This window comes from Perognathus longimembris, chromosome 14 (assembly GCF_023159225.1).
Source record: "Perognathus longimembris pacificus isolate PPM17 chromosome 14, ASM2315922v1, whole genome shotgun sequence".
NCBI classification, from domain to species: Eukaryota; Metazoa; Chordata; class Mammalia; order Rodentia; family Heteromyidae; genus Perognathus; species Perognathus longimembris.
In genome coordinates this window covers 8,490-27,953 of record NC_063174.1, presented here as the reverse complement: position 1 = coordinate 27,953, position 19,464 = coordinate 8,490, and the positions used below count along the sequence as shown (strand labels likewise).

General features: G+C 47.9%; 1 protein-coding gene across 1 annotated transcript; it reads right to left on the bottom strand.

Moving 5' to 3' along the window:
* Positions 1 to 3,374: 3,374 nt before the first annotated feature.
* LOC125363586 (low molecular weight phosphotyrosine protein phosphatase-like) lies at positions 3,375 to 19,087 on the bottom strand. The gene is made up of 2 exons (XM_048362867.1): positions 18,827 to 19,087; positions 3,375 to 3,620 (listed from the first exon to the last, which is right to left on the bottom strand). Exons 1-2 carry the CDS (start codon positions 19,085 to 19,087, stop codon positions 3,375 to 3,377), a joined length of 507 nt encoding a protein of 168 aa, XP_048218824.1.
* Positions 19,088 to 19,464: the final 377 nt, after the last annotated feature.

Below are 19,464 nucleotides of genomic sequence, written 5' to 3'. Positions count from 1 at the left end.
TGTCAGTCCAATGCTTGGTATTAGGAGTTTCCTATTACCCTGTCTCCTGACTTTACCTTATTTAGGCCCAGACAAGCACTGGTGCCATTACACTATGCCACACATCTCCGTGTTTGCATCCTGTGTCCTGTCTCTTTGCTTATCTCTGGTCAACATGGTGTCCCAAATCAGCTCTTGGAGCTGAATTGGTTTGTTAGTATCGTTTTTGTTTTTCTTTCCTCTCTGGCCTGTTTCCTAACAGTGATAAGTATATTTGGGGGCAGCTGGCTCTTGTAACCATTGGCTGCCTATAGACTGCTAGCATTCTAATAAAGACTCCAAGATTGGATCCTTCAAAATGTGGTTTTTCTGATAATTTACATTATAACTGGCCCAAACCAGGTTTTCTGGATCCAGCTCCCAGTCACTGCAGAGACTTTAGATGGTGATTCCAGTCTAGGCAGGCTCAGGGCATGGGTGTGGGGGTATTTGTGTAAGTGTGTGGTGAAGTTCAGCCTGCCTCTCTTGTTTATTGCACATTTTACTTGGCATACCAAGGTATTTTGTCTAGTTTTTGGAGCATGCTTTGCCAGCCAGGCAAGCACCTTTATACTGAGTCGTGTCCCGTGGTGGTCTCAGTGGGCCATCACTGCCCCCAGGCCTGGCGTGAGATCTGTCTCATTAGGAGCTGGATGGAGGTAGCAGAAGGCAGGAGCAGAAAGTGTGGTCTAAACGGCTTTTTCTTGTTTTTCCTTCTATCAGCCATGGCTCTGATCTCACTCAACAGAGGAGAGGCCTAAGTGCTGAGGATTGGAATGGTAGGTGTTGGATCTAGGTGTCCAGTCCAATGTAGGATGGCCTCACTGGACCCCAAGAAATCTTGGTTTGGAGAACATAGACCACAACCCAGGAGTTGCATATGGCACGGAGTTTAGGTTGGAGGGAATGTGTGGAAAATGTTTTTTCCAGATGCCTGTAATCCTATGTACTCAGGATTCCAAAATCTGTTGATTACAGTTTGAATCCAGCCTGGTAGGAAAGTTCATGAGGCTCTTTATCACCAATCAGCAAAAACAACATACCTCTAGTAGAAGCAGAGCTGTGGCTCAAGTGGTAGAGTACCCATACAAGCCCCAGGACCAGCCCCAAAAGATTTTATGGGGCTGGGAATGTGGCTTAGTGGTAGGGTATTCCCCTAGCAGTCATGAAACCCTGTGTTTTATTCTTCAGTACCACATACACAGAAAAAGTAGGAAGTAGGGCTGTGGCTCTAGTGGTAAGAGTATTAGCCTTCAGCAAAAGAAGCTCAGGAACAGTGCCCAGACCCTGAGTTCAAGCTCCATGACTGGCAAAAACAGCTACAACAACAACAACAAAAGATTTTCATTTTATCATATTTATAGTTCTTACACACATTAATTTTTTGTTTATTTAAAATATTTTTTTTTGCTGGCTGTGGGGCTTGAATTCTGGGCCTGGTGCTGTCCTTGAGCTCCTCAGCAGAACGCTACTGCTCTACCAATTGAGCCACAGTGCCACTTCTGGTTTTCTAGTGGGTCATTGGAGATAATTGTTATGAACTTTCTTGCCTGAGCTGGCTTTGAACCTGGATCCTCTTGTCTCAGCCTCCTGAGTAGCTAGGATGACAGGAGTGAGCCACATTTTATTAGGCATACAAAAGTATTTCACTTTTTTGTGAGTTCCAGTGCCTTCCATAAGCTAGGCAAGTACCTCATCTCTTAGCCCTGGTTGTTTTTATGCTACCTTTGGTTTCCATGATTTCCAGCCCTTTTAGACATTTTGAAGAGAAAATGCACAGAGTGTCTGGCTAAAATATGTATAGCCTGGAAGCTTGGAATCCTGAATAGAGGTTCTGGCTCTATAGCCCAAGTTAGAACAGTGTGGATGGCCCCGATTATAACCTGCTCTGGAGAACTCATGCCTTGCCCAGGCCCCTGGCCTCTGTTCCTTTCATGTCCATCCTGGGGCCTGGGTTAGGGGTCGGGGTTGGATTGGGTCATGGCAGTTGGATTGGGTCGGGGTGAGGTTTGCGGGGTTGGGTCAGGGTCAGGGCGCTGCTGATGCACACGCCTCCCTGCATGTGCCATCCATGATGTCACCAGCCCGTGCTCATGCCTGAGTTCAAGCCCCTGACCAGCACAGAAAGATTTTTGGGGGTGGGAATGTGGGTTAATGGTAGGATGTCCCCCTAGCATTCATGAAACCCTGCGTTTGATTCCTCAGTACCATATATCAGAAAAAGCAGGAAGTGGTGCTGTGGCTCAAGTGGTAGAGTACTACCCTTGAGCAACTGAAGCTCAGGGACAGTGCCTAGACCCTGACTTCAAGCTCCAGGATTGGCAAAAAAATTTTCATTTTTATCATATATGTCTTACACGCATTTATTTATTTTTTATCTTATATAACTCCATAGTTGTTTATTTTGAAAATAATATTTTCTGAAATATCCTTATACTTTGAGGTGAGCTAATTGATGGTACACCAAAGGTACCTGTTTGCCTGGAAGTTACTAAATGCTGATGAAAGAATAGTTACAAACATATCATTACTGCACACCAACCTAATGGCACTCTGCAATTTTTAAAATTTCATGGCTGGTCAATTTTGATTGGACACTAGAGTTGCATGTGTATGGAAAACATTCTCTCCACTGACTGAAGGTTACTTGCATACAAGTGTACTTCCAATATAGAATTCAATTCTTAAAGTCAAAGTGGCTCAAATTGGAACAAATAAGCTGACCCCCGTGAAATAAACTAAATACAAAGCAACAAGTAATAAGAATACTAAAGATTTATTCCACCAGTCTTCCTCTTATTTTGTGTTTTTTTGTAATTTGAGGCATGTTATAGCCCAGGCTGGTCTTGAACTTATGATCCTCCTGCCTCATCCTCCCTAGTGCTGGATTTACAGTCACCACCATTCCTTGCTTCTATCTTAAACATACAAGTGTGCTCTACGAGTAAACTGAGTTAAAACATTTCTGAGAGCAGAGGAGCTGCTATCAGTAGAGCTATTGTGACTCTATAAGAGCCCAGGTCAGCAAGGTACAAGGTAAGCAGGTGTACTGGGCAGTGCTAGTCATGCAACATGCCAAGTAGACCACACTGTCCAGGTCTTCTTGAGCTCAGGTCATTATTACTTCACAGGGTTGTATTTTGTTCTTCCCTGTTTCCTTGTTCCACTGTTTGTTAATCAGGAGAAAATGAGAAGTCATTTAACTTCTTGGTTAAATAAAACTAATTTGTCACCTACAATTATGTTTAAGAGTAAGTCAGCTGAAGAAACAACAGGGGCTGGGGCTAAGGAAAGCTTCTACACTTAGGCACAGGACTAGTGGGTGAGTTGTTGGCTTGGCTGTGGGCATTGCTAACCTAGTGGGCCTTCTCTAGGAAGGCCTTGCAACACCGGAGGCACTGCTGATAGACCAGCTCAAAGTCGGAGTTGTTTCTATAATAGGGATCTTCAATCATGAGTTGTTTTTGTGGATCATAGCTCCCAAGTCGTTCAATTTTAGCTTTGCAGTTTTTAACTTGATTACTTATTCTTTTCAAATATCTCAGATTGCTTTCATCCATAGACAGCATGTATTCGAATGTAGCAAAGTCGTCTTTGGTGACCTGTCTTGCCTTATGGGCTGTGGTAATGTCATGAAATCTTAGGCAGCTCATAGCTCTTGGATCTGGGGCACGACCCACATTCTAGTCGGAAACAACACCGCTGTCAATGGCCCAATTATCTGAAACATTTTGGTCAGCTACATGTTTTCTGAAAACTGCTTCTGTGATGGGTGACTGGCAAATGTTACGTAGACACACAAATAGTACGGATTTGGGACTCTGTACCGCTATCTGCCTGGGTGGTCGCTGGCGCCTGCACATTTATTTTTATTTTTATTTTTTTTTAATTTTTATTTTTTGCCAGTCCTGGGGCTTGGACTCAGGGCCTGAGCACTGTCCCTGGCTTCTTCCCGCTCAAGGCTAGCACTCTGCCACTTGAGCCACAGCGCCACTTCTGGCCATTTTCTGTATATGTGGTGCTGGGGAATCGAACCCAGGGCCTCATGTATATGAGGCAGGCACTCTTGCCACTAGGCCATATCCCCAGCCCTGCACATTTATTTTTAAACTTTTATTTATTTAAAATTTTTTTCTTTGCCGAATGTGGGTTGTGAACTCTGTGCCTGGGTTCTGTCCTCAAGGTCTTCAGCTGAAGACTAGTCTGAGCCACAGCACCACTTCTGTTTTCTAGTGGGTCATTGGAGATAACAGTCTTATTAACTTTCCTGCCTGAGCTGGCTTTGAACCTGGATCCTCTGGTCTCAGCCTCCTGAGTAGCTAGGATGACAGGAGTGAGTCACATTTTATTAGGCATGTAAAAGTATTTCACTTTCTTTTTTGTGAGTTCCAGTGGTATTGTGTTCCAGGGCCTTCCACAAGCTAGGCAAGTACCTCAGCTCTTAGCCCTGGTTGTTTTTATGCTGCCTTTGGTTTCCATGATTTCCAGCCTTTGTAGGCATTTTGAAGAGAAAATGCACTGAGTGCACAGAGTGTCAGAATAAAATGTGTAGAGCCTGGAAGCTTGGAATTCTGAATAGAGGTTCTGGCTCTATAGCTCAAGGTAGGACATAGTGGATGGCTCCCATTAAAACCTGGTCTGGTGAACTCATGCCTTGCCCAGGCCCCTGGCCTATGTTCAAGTCTGCATAAAGTTTTCATTTATACTTTCATATCCATCCTGGGGCCTGGAGAAGGAGGTGAAGGCATGTGTGAGTAAGGGCAGCTTATCTTTTACTGCTTGGTAGGTTGGTGCTGATCAGAACAACTTTAGTGACCCTAGGCCTCTGCCCAAGCCTCTGAGTTTTTGCTATGCATTCAGTTCTGCTTTTGGTCATGTCCTGCTCTGTGATTGTGGGTTAGGGGATGAGGGGCTGTGTGGAAAATATTTTTATTACATAGGTCTTACACACATTTTGTTCAGCATACCAAGGCATTTAAATGTTTTTTTTTTTTGGTGAATTTGAAATTTATTGTGTTTCAGGGCTTCCCACGACCTAGGCAAGCAACTCAACACTGAACCTCACCCCTTTAATATAACCCAGTCATTTCCTTAAGACTGGTTTTATTCAAGTTTTCTAGTAAGGAGCTTCTGTGTGACTTTGTTTTGTTCTTCCCCTGTCACCTGTATAGGATCCCGCTTCCCTGGGGAGTAGTTCCAGCATGGCCATCCTTTGGTTCCTGTTGATTTCTTCTGACTGTAATTACTTTGATGGTAAAATGTGTCTAGTATCTGAAGAAAACATGGAGAACATACACTTGGAATTTTGAGTGTAGTATCTGGAAGTATGGCCCAATGTAGAAAAGTGGCTTGAATGACATCCCCTCCCCTGAAGAAGTGACACCCATTCAAAAACATTCTGAAGTTGGTGTCACTGTAGGTCAACGTTCTAAGACCCTCTAATCATTGAATCACAATCATATGAGGAGGCATCAGGGAGAAGGTGACAAGGACCTGGTATGCAAAGATGGCCACTGGGTTTAATTTAGTAGCTCAGCAATCAGTGTCACTGGGACTGAAGCACCCAGACCCTGGCTGTCCGTGCTGCAAGGTAGTACTGGGCGATGGAGGGATTTGAAAACTATACTGAAGTAGTGCCATGGTGTCACCAGGCAAATGGCCTCTCAAACCCTGGGAGCTATCCCTTATGCTCATTTGTGCACAGTTTCAGACATGAATTCCACCTAAGTAGCCACACAGATACTTGGGGCCTCTATTGCTGCTATGAGGCAGGATGCAGAATGAGACTTGGCAAAACACACATTTTAGCCATAAAGCATGCCATGTGGACTGGCTGTTTACTCCTGGTACTTGAACTTGGCCTGAGAGCTGTCCCTGAGCTTGTTTTTGCTTAATGCCAGCACTCTACCACTTTAATGACAGCACCATTTCCGGGCTTTTCTGTTTATGTGGTACTGAGGAGCCGAACTCAAGGCTTCATGCATGCTAGGCAAGCACTCTACCACTAAGCCACATTCTCAGCCCAAGTCCGGGGTTTTGAGATGACACTTTAGGCACATCTGAGGATCAGACGCTGTCGCCTTTGAAGCAACAGAAGCATGGGCCTCCCTTGATCAACACGAGGGTTGTCTGATGGTAGAGAGTGGGGTGTCCCAGGCATGCACTGAGCACTGTAGACTCAGGCTGGAAAGGCCACCATGATGCTTCGGCTGGTTAAGACTGAACCCTGGAGATTAGTAGGTGTTATCAGGGGTGACAGAAAATCCACAAGTCTTTAACAGAAAGTCTTGATAAATTGAAATCTTTTAAAGGAAATCAGTATCAACCTCCTAAGAATCCAAATCTAAGCTGCAAAAATTAATTCCTAAGAGTGTCAATAAATCAAGAATAGAGCCAGGCACCAGTGGCTCACACCAGTAATCCTTGCTACTCAGGAGGCTGAGATCTGAGGATCATGGCTCAAAGCCAGCGCAGGCAGGAATGTCCTTGAGTCCCTTATCTCCAATTAAATGCCAGAAAACCAGAAGTGGCACTGGCTCAAGGACAGCCCACGACGGACAACAGCAAAAGAACAGACCACTGAATAACCTGAGAGACACATGGTCCAAACATGTGAACATGGAAGGAGATGCAACTAAGTGTTGAATGTCCATAAATTGTATGTCATTGATTGTTCAACAGTGGCACACGTTGACTGTTTATTCTTTTTCTGATTCATATGTTCAAATCCCTTGTGTTGATGGTGATTCTTAGGGACATTTTTAGTGGTTCATTATTTCTAGGATTGGCTTTATTTTAATAAGTGTTGGAATGTTACCATGCAGAATACAGTTGATGTTGCATTTTTCTAGACCAGCCGCTTTTATGAATTAGTATGCTGAAGAAAACAGTGGCTTTCTCCTCTCCCCTTTCCCTCTCTTCTCTCCTCCCCTTCTCATTTTTCTTTCTCCAGACGTTGTATTGCTGCAATAGACCAGGCCGGTCTCGAACTTGTAGTCTTCGGCCTCAGCTTCCCAACTGTTGGGGTTAACTGCATTTTCCACCCTACCCGGCTCAAAAACAGATATCTTATGCTGTGACCCATTCGTTCTACCTTTAGGTATTTCTCTAATAGTTGGACTCTGCCCTATGCTCAATGACTCCCTCAGTGCTTCAGTGAGAAGGCACCCAAGAGAATATCAGTAGGAACCTGTGGAAATTGTCCGTACATAGTCAGAGTTGGGCTCTGTGGTGCTGTCCCAAGTGCTAGGGCGCCCTCTGCTGTTTACTTGGGAAATGACAGGTGTGACATGTATGTGTGTGGAACAGTGTTTTTTTCCTTAGTTGTGTGTGTGTGTGCGCGCATGTGCGCGCTGTTAATAGGGATTGAATTTAGGACTTGGGTGCTGTTCTTTAGCTTTTCTACTAAAGATTGTGCTGCACTGTTTGAGTTTCAGCCCATATTCTGGCTTCATTTTGTCGTGTGTGTGTGTGTGTGTGTGTGTGTGTGTGTGTGTATTTTGTCTCTGTGTTTTCCAGCATGAATTTCATCTTTAAAGATCTCTTTACTCTGTTTCTAGAGTATTATTTGGGCAAGCAGGGATGAGGTCAGAGTGAGGGAAGGAAGAAGGCAGGGAGGGAGAGGGAGAGTACAGGTTTTTAATTCGTTTTTGTAGTTTATGAGGGAGCATGAAGCTACAAATAAACTAATGTTGGATGGTAGCTTTTTGTGAAGATAGCACTTGTTGCCTATGAATTCTTGGCCATTGTTTTCCATGGCTGTTTGCCTGCATCCCACTTTAAATTTTTGAAGGAAATACTGGTTGATGAAGTCAGGAGAAGTTTGAATGTTTTAATTTAAATTCATCCTTCACCAAGTAGATTGCTGTAAAGGTCTAACAGACCCATGTCTCTGGAAAACAGAATAATATGTAAACATCAATAAAAACCCAGCCTGTTTATTCTTGTTTTGTTTTGCTCTCTGGTCTTGTCTGTCCTTCTCTCTGTTCTCCCTCCCCTGGCCCCCTTATCTGCCAAGTCTGATTGTGACAGTAATCTGGGATGAATGGAAATTACCATGTGATGCCCCTAGCCGCTGTCCCTAGCAGGTGTCCCCTTAAGCCTGCTTGTGCCAGTGGGTTGATAGTTCTAGGTGCAGGAGAGACCCTGAAGGCTTGTGGAGTGTCCTGCACCAGGCCCTGGGTTGGAGCAAAGGCCTTCTGCTAGGCAGGCAGGGCAGCAGGTGGGGCCTCAGGAAGCTAGAGGTGCAGGGTCAAGGCTTATGGGGTGTCAGAGCACAAGAGAGGCATGGCAAGAGCCAGGAAGCTAGAGGTGCTGGGCTGGAGCTTATGGCCATCACAGCTAGAGAGGGGAGGGGCAAGGGCAAGGAAGCTAGAGGTGCAGGGGCAGGACTTATGGGGCCTTACAGCACAAGAGGGGCAGAGAAAGCAGGAGGAAGTGAGAAGTAAGGGCCGTGGCCCTGGAAGTGGACTGGTTTATTTCGGTTCTGCCTGGGACTAGTAGTCCTGCCAGTAGCCCCCATCTTTGGGTTTGGGGCTATAAAGCTGTCAGGCTCACTGTGGTTTGGTGGTGGGTCTGGGCCTATGTACACCTGTCCTATCAGACACCATACCCTTGTTTGTGTGGGGAAACCTGGAGGAACACTGACCATTCACAGATGCGGCTTGTGTGTGGCGAAGGCCTGACCTAGGTGCACCAAGCTGACTTTGAGGCAACTCTGGAATACAAGTAGAGCTATGTGGCAGTGGGGCTCAGGGCATGGGTGTGGGGAGCTGTGAAAGTGTGTGGAGAAGCATGGCCTGCCTCTCCCGCTTGCTTGTTTGTGCCCTTCCTGATGTGGCTTTGGTGAGGCTATGCCTAAAACCAGGCCTCTGGAGCCGGCCTTGAGTCAGTCCCGAGCTTTTAGTTGGTGCTTTTAGTCTTGGCAGGCCCAGGCCATGGTTGTTGGGTGGGTGTGAGAGTGTGTGGAGAATCGTGGCCTGCCCCTCCTGTTTACTTGTTTGTGCCCTTCCTGAAGTGGCTTCGGTGAGGCTAGGCATCAAACCAGGCCTCCGGAGCCAGCTTGCAGTCAGTGTCTGCCTATCCTTTATCTGGTGGTTTCAGTCTTGGGAGGCCCAGGCTGTGGTTGTGTGGTGTTTGTGAAATTGTGTAGAGGAGCGCATCCTGCCTCTCCTGATTGCTCATTTGTGCCCTTCCTGAAGTGGCTTAGGTGAGGCTAGGCCTCAAACCAGGCCTCTGGAGCCGGCTTCGAGTCAGTGCAGAGATTTTAGCTGGTGCTTTTAGTCTTGGCAGGCCCAGGCCACGGTTGTGGGGTGGGTGTGAAAGTGTGAGGAGGAGTGCGGCCTCTCCTTCCTGTTTGCTTGTTTGTGCCCTTCCTGAAGTGGCTTTGGTTGAGGCTAGGCCTCAAAGCAGGCCTCTGGAGCTGGCTTCTTCAGTGCCCATCCTTTTAGCTGTGGTTTTCTGTCTTGGCAGGCCCAGGCAATGGTTGAGGCTGGCTGTGAAAGTGGGTAGAGGAGTTGTGCCTGAGGTGCAGGGGTGAGGCTTGTGGGTCATCACTGCAGGAGAGGGGAGGGGTGAGGGCAAGGAAATGAGAAGTGAAAGGACTGGGCTTATGGGGCAACATGGAAGGAGAAGGGAGAGGCAAGGGGAGGAAGTGAGAGGTCAAGGGGTGTGGCTTGGGTGCTGGATTGGTTTAGGTCCCTTCTGCCTGGAACAAACAGACATGCCAGGAGGCTAGGAAGAGCTCCTTTCTCTGCGGGTCCTCTAGTTGGGTCAGGCCTACAAAGCTGGTCAGGCTCACTGTGGTTTGCTGATGGGTTGGCCTTCGTACACCTGTCCTATCAGGCATCAGCCGCTTTTCTGTGTGGGGAAGCCTGGAGGACTGCGTGTGCAGATGCTGCTTGTGTGTGGAAAAGGCTGGACCCAGGTCCACCAAGGCAGCTCCAGAAGACAAGCAGAGCTAAGTAAGCCGAGCTTCCTGGCAGGTTGGGCCCACGGCATGGGTATGGGGTGCTTGTGAATGTGTGTGGAGAAGCATGGCCTGCCTCTCCTGTTTGCTCCTTTGTGCCCTTCCTCAAGTGGCTTTGGTAAGGCTACGCCTCAAACCAGGCCTCCAGAGCCGGATTCCAGTCAGTGCCGAGCATTTAGCTGGCTTTCAGTCTTGGCAGGCCCAGGCTATGGTTGTGGGGTGCTTGTAAAAGTGTGTGGAGGAGCGCGGCCTGCCTCCCTGTTGGCTTCGGTGAGGCTAGGCCTCAAACCAGTCTTCTGGATATTGCTCCCAGTCAGTGCAGAGCTTTTAGCCAGAGCTTTCAGTCCTGGCAGGCCCATGGCGTGGGTGTTGGTTTTTATTGCCTGCCTGCCTGCCTCTCTGTTTGTGTCCTTCCTGAAGTGGCTTTGGTGGGGCCAGTCCCCAAACCAGGCTTCTGGAGCTGGCTTTTAGCTGGCACTTTCAGTCTAGGCAGGCCCAGGGCATGGATACAGGTGAGGGACAGTGTGGAGAAATAGTTTGCTTCTCCTAAAGTGGTTTGGGTGAGGCCAGTCCCCAAATCAGGCCTCTGAAGCTGGCTCTAGTCATTGTCGAGCTTTTAGCTTGCACTTTGAGGCCCAGAACATGGGTGTGGGGTGTGATTGTGTGTGAAGTGTGGCCTTCCTCTCTTGTTTGTTCATTTGTGCCCTTCCTACAGTGGCTTCAGGGTGGCTAAGCTCTCAATTAAGGGGGTCATGTCTGGCTGGCGCCATCTTGGCCACACACATGTTGAATTGTAGGGTCTGGCATCTCTTCTTCATGTTAGAGGGAGGGAATTCTGACCCCCAGGTGATGGTTGTGCCTGAATTCCTGGAGACAAGGGTGAGCACTTCCCTTATAGGTTACTGAACCTGTCAGTCCAGTGCTTGGGAATAGGAGCTTCCTATTACCCTGTCCCCTGACTTTACCTTATTTAGGCCCAGACAGGCACTGGTGCTATTACACCATACCACACATCTCCGTGTTGAATCCTGTGTCCTGTCTCCTGGCTTATCTCTGGTCAATATGGTGTCCCAAATCTGCTCTTGGAGCTCAGTTGTTTTGTTAGTATAGTTTTTGTTTTTTCTTTCCTCTCTGGCCTGTTTCCTAACAGTGATAAATATATTTGTGGGCAGCAGGCCTTTGTAACTATTGGCTGCCCATAGACTGCTAGCATTCTTATAAAGACTCCAAGATTTGATCCTTCAAAATGTGGTTTCTCTGATAATTTACATTATAACATGCCTGAACCAGGCTTCTGGATCCAACTCCCAGTCACTGCAGAGACTTTAGATGGTGATTCCAGTCTAGGCAGGCTCAGGGCATGTTTGTGTGAGTATTTGTGAAAGTGTGTGGAGAAGGTCAGCCTGCCTCTCTTGTTTATTCTACATTTTACTTGGCATACCAAGGTATTTTGTCTAGTTTTTGGATCATGCTTTGCCAGCCAGGCAAGCACATTTATATTGAGTCGTGTCCCCTGGTGGTCTCAGTGGACCATCACTGCCCCCATGCCTGGCGTGAGATCTGTCCCATTAGGAGCTGGATGGAGGTAGCAGAAGACAGGAGCAGAAAGTGTGTTCTAAATGGCCTTTTCCTGTTTTTCCTTCCATCAGCCATGGCTCTGATCCCACTGAACAGAGGAGAGGCCTAAGTGCTGAGGATTGGAATGGTAGGTGTTGCATCTAGGTGTCCAGTCCAATGTAGGATGGGCTCAGTGGACCTCAACAAATCTTGGTTATTAGAACATCAACCCCAAGACCCCCAGGTCTTGCATAGGGCACAGAGGTTAGGGTGGAGGGGATGTGTGGAAAATGTTTTTTCCAGATGCCTGTAATCCTATGTACTCAGGAGGCCAAGCTTTCTTGATTGCAGTTCGAAACCAGCCCTGGTAGGAAAGTCCATGAGGTTCTTTACCACCAATAACAACAACAAACCTCTAGTAGAAGCAGAGCTGTGTCTCAGTGGTAGAGTGCTCATGCCTGAGTTCAAGCCCCTGCCCAGCACAAAAAGATTTTTTTGGGGTGGGAATGTGGCTTAGTGGTAGGGTGCTCCCCTAGCATTCATGAAACCCTCTGTTTGATTCCTTAGTACCACATACACAGAAAAAGCAGGAAGTGGTGTTGTGGCTCAAGTGGTAGAGTACTACCCTTGAGCAAACGAAGCTCAGGGACAGTGCCTAGACCCTGACTTCAAGCTCCAGGATTGACAAGAAAAAGATTTTCATTTTTATCATATAAGTCTTACACACATCTATCTATCTATTTATTTATTTATTTTTTGGACCAGTCCTGGGCCTTGGACTCAGGGCCTGAGCACTGTCCCTGGCTTCTTCTTGCTCAAGGCTAGCACTCTGCCACTTGAGCCACAGCGCCACTTCTGGCCATTTTCTGTATATGTGGTGCTGGGGAATCGAACCTAGGGCCTCATGTATACGAGGCAAGCACTCTTGCCACTAGGCCATATCCCCAGCCCCACACACATTTATTTTTAAACTTTTATTTATTTAAAATTTTTTTCTTTGCCGGATGTGGGGCCTGAAATTTGTGCCTGGGTTCTGTCCTTGAGGTCTTCAGTTGAAGACTCGTGCTCTACCACCTGAGCCACAGCGCCAATTCTGGTTTTCTAGTGTGGCATTGGAGATAACAGCCTTATGAACTTTCCTGCCTGAGCTGGCTTTGAACCTGGATCCTCTGGTCTCAGCCTCCTGAGTAGCTAGCATGACAGGAGTGAGCCACATTTTATTAGGCACACAAAAGTATTTAATTTTCTTTTTAGTGATTTCCAGTGGTATTGTGTTCCAGGGCCTTGCACAAGCTAGGCAAGTACCACAGCTCTTAGCCCTGGTTGTTTTTATGCCGCCTTTGGTTTTCATGATTTCTAGCGTTTGTAGGCATTTTGGAGAGAAAATGCACAGAGTTTCTGGGTAAAATGTGTAGAGCCTGGAAGCTTGGAATCATGAATAGAGGTTCTGGCTCTATAGCTCAAGGTAGAACAGTGTGGATGGACCCCATTAGAACCTTCTCTGGAGAACTCATGCCTTACCCAGGCCCCTGGCCTCTTCGTTTCATGTCCTTCCTGGGACCTGGGTCAGGGGTCAGGGTTGGATTGGGTTGCGGCGAGGGTGGCGGGGTTGTCTTAGGGGTCAGGGCACTGCTAGCACGTCGCTGATATACAGGCCTCCCGCACATGCCACCCATGGCGTCACCATCCCCTTCCATCACGCGCGAGCACTGGCTCCAGGTGGATTGGTGCCTTGCATGTGGGAGCCCTGAGTCCCATCCTCCCATCCCCATACAAGCATGCACACTGTAAGGCCAGAGAAGAGCTGCGGCTCAGCGGTGGGGTGGGGACAGTGAAGGCCTGGTCTGAACGCCAGGCCTGGTGTGAGGGCAAGGCCCCACGGGGTAAGGGCCCAGCCCGAACTGGTGGCCCTGAGGGCAATGGCTTTGGCTATGTCGAGGACAAGTGCATTTACACAGGTCAAGGGTCGACAGTCCTAGCCCCAAATGTGGAGATCCTCACCCCTGACCGTGTCTGGGCCCCGCCCCACAGTGCCCACACAGCCCCGCCCCTGGTGGCTTTGTGGCCCCTTCCCATGCCATCGCCACGGCCCCGCCCCTGGTGGTGTCACAGCCCTGCCCTATGCCTTCCACAAGGCCCCGGCCCTCTGCAGAGCCTGGGAAGAGGCCCCGCCCCATGTTGAGAGGACCAGAACCTCTGGCTCCACCCTGGGAGGGCGGGACTTCCGGGAAAGGAAGCCGAGGTGCCAGAAAGCCACAGCCAGGAGTGACTTGTGCAGGTGAGCTGCCACAGGCGTGATCCACAGGCCCGCAGGCAGGAGGAGAGCGGTGCCCCGGGCCTGAGGAAGGAGGACAGGAAGTGAGTAGGGACCTGAGGACGGAGGAGGCCTGAGCCCCTGGCCTGTGGAGAATGGAGGCCAGGCGGCCTAGCTGTTGGTGGAAGGAGAGCCAAGGTCTGAGGAGCCCAGGTCCGCGGAGAGCAGCCTGGGAGCACTGCGCCTGCTGACCTGGCAGCGACTCAGGGAGACCATCTGAGCACAGCCAAAGAAGAGGAGCCTCCTGTCAGGCCCAAACCAGGCTTCTGGCTCCAGCTCCCAGTCACTGCAGAGACTTTAGATGGTGCTTTCAGTCTAGGCAGGCACAGGGCATGGTTGTGGGGGTATTTGTGAAAGTGTGTGGAGAAGTTCAGCCTGCCTCTCTTGTTTATTCCACATTTTACTTGGCGTACCAAGGTATTTTGTCTAGTTTTTGTAGCATGCCTTGCCAGCCAGGCAAGCACCTTTATACTGAGTCGTGTCCCGTGGTGGTCTCAGTGGACCATCACTGCCTCCAGGCCTGGCCTGAGATGTCCCATTAGGAGCTGGATGGAGGTAGCAGAAGACAGGAGCGGAAAGTGTGGTCTAAATGGCCTTTTCCTGTTTTTCCTTCTATCAGCCATGGCTCTGATCCCACTGAACAGAGGAGAGGCCTAAGTGCTGAGGATTGGAATGGTAGGTGTTGGATGTAGGTGTCCAGTCCAATGTAGCAAGGCCCCGTGGGGTGAGCACCTGGCCCTAACACGCGGCCCTGAGGGCAATGGTTTTGGGGATGGTGAGGACAAGTGTATTTGCACAGGTCAAGGGTCGACAGTCCTAGCCCCAAATGTGGAGATCCTCACCCCTGACAGTGTCTGTGCCCCGCCCCACAGTGCCCACACAGCCCCGCCCCAATGCAGAGCTTGGGAGAGGCCCCGCCCCACGTGTAGGGGACCTGAACCTCTGCCTCTACCCTGCTAGAGCGGGACTTCCGGGAAAGGGACCTGAGGCTCAGGAACGCCGCAGCCTCGAGAGCCTAGTGCTGCATGCTGGACTCGCAGACCTGCGGGCTAGAGGAGAGCAGGGCCGGGCTTGAGGACGGAGGACAAGAGGAGAGCAGGGGCCTGCGTACAGAGGAGGCCAGAGCTCCAGGCCTGTGGACAATGGAGGCTGGTCAGCCGAGCTGTGGGTGGGAGGAGAGCCGAAGTCAGCAGAGCCAAGGCCCATGGACAGCGGCCTGGAGCACCTCCTGCCGACCTTGAGGCGACTCTGGGAGACTATCCAAGCGCAGCCAACTAAGCAGAGCATCCTGTCAGGTGCGGCCCGGGGCATGGGCATGGGGTGGGTGTGACAGTGTGTGTTGAGGAGCATGGCCCGCCTCCCTGCTTGCTTGCTTGTGCTCTTCTTGTGGTGGCTTCAGGGTGCCCAAGCCCTGCAGGAGGGAAGTCAGGTCTGACCGGCGCCATCTTGGTCACACACGTGTAATTATAGGGTCTGGCATCTTGTCTTCATAGTAGAGGGAGGGAATTCTGACCTCCAGGTGATGGTTGTGCCTTAATTCCTGGAGACAGGGGTGAGCACTTCCCTTATAGGTGACTGAACCTGTCAGTCCAGGGCTTGGGAATAGGAGCTTCCTATTACCCTGTCCCCTGACTTTACCTTATTTAGGCCCAGACAAGCACAGGTGCCATTACACCATACCACACATCTCCGTGTTTGCATCCTGTGTTGTCTCCTGGCTTATCTCTGGTCAATATGGTGTCCCAAATCAGCGCTTGGAGCTCAGTTGGTTTGTTAGTATAGTTTTTGTTTTTTCTTTCTTCTCTGGCCTGTTTCCTAACAGTGTTTAATATATTTGGGGGCAGCAGGCCTTTGTAACAATTGGCTGCCTATAGACTGCTAGCATTTTAATAGACTGCAAGATTGGATCCTTCAAAATGTGGTTTCTCTGATCATTTATATTATAACAGGCCCAAACCAGGCTTCTAGATCCAGCTCCCAGTCACTGCAGAGACTTTAGATGGTGTTTTAAGTCTGGGCAGGCTCAGGACATGGTTGTGGGGGTATTTGTGAAAGTGTGTGGAGAAGTTCAGTCTGCCTGTCTTGTTTATTCCACATTGTACTTGGCATACCAAGGTATTTTGTCTAGTTTTTGGAGCATGCCTCACCAGCCAGGCAACCACCTTTATACTGACTCGTGTCCCATCACTGCCCCCAGGCCTGGCCTGAGACTTGTCCCATTAGGAAGTGGAGGGAGGTAGCAGAAGGCAGGAGCAGAAAGTGTGGTCTAAATGGCCTTTTCCTGTTTTTCCTTCCATCAGCCATGCTCTGATCCCACTGAACAGAGGAGAGGCCTAAGTGTTGAGCATTGCAATGGTAGGTGTTGGATCTAGGTGTCCAGTCCAATGTAGGATGGGCTCAGTGGACCCCAACAAATCTTGGTTAGGAGAATATACACCTCAATCTAGGTCTTGCATAGGACACAGAGGTTAGGGTGGAGGGGATGTGTGGAAAATGTTTTTTCCAGATGCCTGTAATCCTATGTACTCAGGAGGCCAAGATCTGTTGATTGCAGTAGGAAAGTCCACGAGGCTCCTTATCACCAATCAACAACAACAAAAAATCTCTAGTAGAAGCAGAGCTGTGTCTCAAGTGGTAGAGTGCTCATGCCTGAGTTCAAGCCCCAGGACCAGCTCAAAAAGATTTTTGGGGGTGGGAATGTGGCTTAGTGGTAGGGTGCTCACCTAGCATTCATGAAACCCTACGTTTGATTCCTCAGTACCACATACACAGAAAAAGCAGGAAGTGGTGTTGTGGCTCAAGTGGTAGAGTACTACCCTTGAGCAAAAGAAGCTCAGGGACAGTGCCTAGACCCTTATTTCAAGCTGTAGGATTTTCAAAAAAAAGATTTTCATTTTTATCATATAGGTCTTACACACGTTTATTTATTTTTTATCTTATATAACTCCATAGTGGTTTATTTTGTAAATAGTATTTTCTGAAATATCCTTATAATTTGAGGTGAGCTAATTGATGGTATACCAGTATTACCTGTTTGTCTGGAATTTCTAAATGCTGCTGAAAGAATAGTTACTAACACATTATTATAGCACACAAACCTAATGGCACCCTGTAAATTTTTTTTAAGAAAATGACTCTTTCATTATTATTTTAGAAAGGCTACCATATCCATATACTAATATATCTTCAACTTTAAGGTAAATAGTTTAAAAAATATAAAAATGTAAGTACGCTGAAGAGTAACTGCTATTAAACAGTTCTGAACAGGCAGAAAATGTATACTTTCCTTTTATAGAAAATGTTAAATCTCTAATAGCAGCATTTTATATAAAAGCTGTCTTTGAAAACCCAGATTTTTGTATACACAAAACATTTTTTTTTCTTTTCCCTGTACAATATAACAATGTTTACACTGGAGAAAAGGTTTCTTCACAATATTTTTCCCATCACAGGTGGCAGTCAGCTCGAGTGTTATCAGTGGGCCCTGAGCTCAAGCTTCTCAGCACAGCCTTCAGTCCAACATCATGGCATTGATGACATTCAGATCTTTCATGTATGGATAGGCCACCAAGATCTGGTCGATTTTCCGCCTCTGCTTGGAGTCAGGGAAGATCTTTAGCAGGGCCTCCCTCAGCTCTCTGGTTTCAGCAGAAGATCTCTGTGCTTGCATGGGCAGGTTGTGCTGCACAGTGGGAAGGTTTGGTAGGAGGGGGAAGTGAGACTGCTGAGAGAGCCAGGGGCTAGAAGAGGCTCCCTGAATCTGGGGCAGAGGTTGGTGACTGCACCCTGCAATTTTTAAAACTTCATGACTGGTCAAATTTGGTTGGACACTTGAGTTGATGTGTATGAAAAACATTCTCTCTACTGACGGAAGGTAACCTGCATACAAGTGCACTTTCAATATAGAATTCAATTCTTTTTTTGGCCAGTCCTGGGCCTTGGACTCAGGGCCTGAGTACTGTTCCTGGCTTCCTTTTGCTCAAGGCTAGCACTCTGCCACTTGAGCCACAGCGCCACTTCTGGCCGTTTTCTGTATATGTGGTACTGGGGAATCGAACCCAGAGCCTCATGTATACAAGGCAAGCTCTCTTGCCACTAGGCCATATCCCCAGCCCCTAGAATTCTATTCTTAAAGGTAAAGTGGCTTAAATTGGAGCAAATAATCTGACTCCCATGAAATAAACTAAATACAAAGCAACAAGTAGTAAGAATATTAAAGATTTATTCCACCCGTCTTCCTCTTATTTTGTGTTTTTATTTTGTATTTTGAGGCATGTTATAACCCAGGCTGGCCTTCTGCTTCAGCCTCCCTAGTGCTGGATTTACAGGCACCACCATTCCTTGCTTCTATCTGAAACATACAAGTGTGCTCCATGAGTAAACTGAGTTAAAACGTTTCTGAGAGCGGAGGAGCTGCTATCAGTAGAGCTATTGTGACTCTATAAGAGCCCAGGTCAGCAAGGTACAAGGTAAGCAGTAGCACTGGGCAGTGCTAGGCATTCAACATGCCAGGTAGACCATACTGTCCAGGTCTTCCTGAGCTCAGGTCATTATTACTTCACAGGGTTGTATTTTGTTCTTCCCTATTTCCTTGTTCCACTGTTTGGTAATCAGGGGAAAATGAGAAGTCATTTAACTTCTTGGTTAAATAAAACTAATTTGTCACCAGACTTATGTTTAAGAGTAAGTCAGCTGAAGAAACAACCGTGGCTGGGGCTAAGGAAAGCTTCTACACTTAGGCACAGGACTAGTGGGTGAGTTGTTGGCTTGGCTGTGGGCATTGCTAACCTAGTGGGCCTTCTCTAGGAAGGCCTTGCAACACCGGAGGCACTGCTGATAGACCAGCTCGAAGTCGGAGTCGTTTCCATAATAGGGATCTTCAATCATGAGTTGTTTTTGTGGATCATAGCTCCCAAGTAGTTCAATTTTAGCTTTGCAGTTTTTAACTTGATTACTTCGTCTTTGGTGACCTGTCTTGCCTTATGGGCTGTGCTAATGTCATGATTTGTTAGGCAGCTCATAGCTCTTGGATCTTGGGCACGACCCACGTTCCAGTCGGAAACAGCACTGCTGCCAATGGCCCAATTATCTGTAACATTTTGGTCTGCTACAAGTTTTCTGAAAACTGCTTCTACGATGGGTGACTGGCAAATGTTACATAGACACACGAATATTACAGATTTTGGACTCTGTTCTGCTATTTTCCTGTGTGGTCGCTGGCTCCTACACATGTATTTTTAAACTTTAATTTATTTAAAATTTTTTTCTTTGCCGAATGTGGGGTATGAATTCTGTGCCTGGGTTCTGTCCTTGAGGTCTTCGGTTGAAGTCTAGTGCTCTACCACCTGAGCCACAGCACCACTTCTGGTTTTCTAGTGGGTCGTTGGAGATACAGTTTTATGAACTTTCCTGCCTGAGCTGGCTTTGAACCTGGATCCTCTGGTCTCAGCCTCCTGAGTAGCTAGCATGACAGGAGTGAGCCACATTTTATTAGGCCTACAAAACTCTTTCACTTTCTTTTTAGTGATTTCCAGTGGTATTGTGTTCCAGGGCCTTCCACAAGCTAGGCAAGTACCTCAGCTCTTAGCCCTGGTTGTTTTTATGCTGC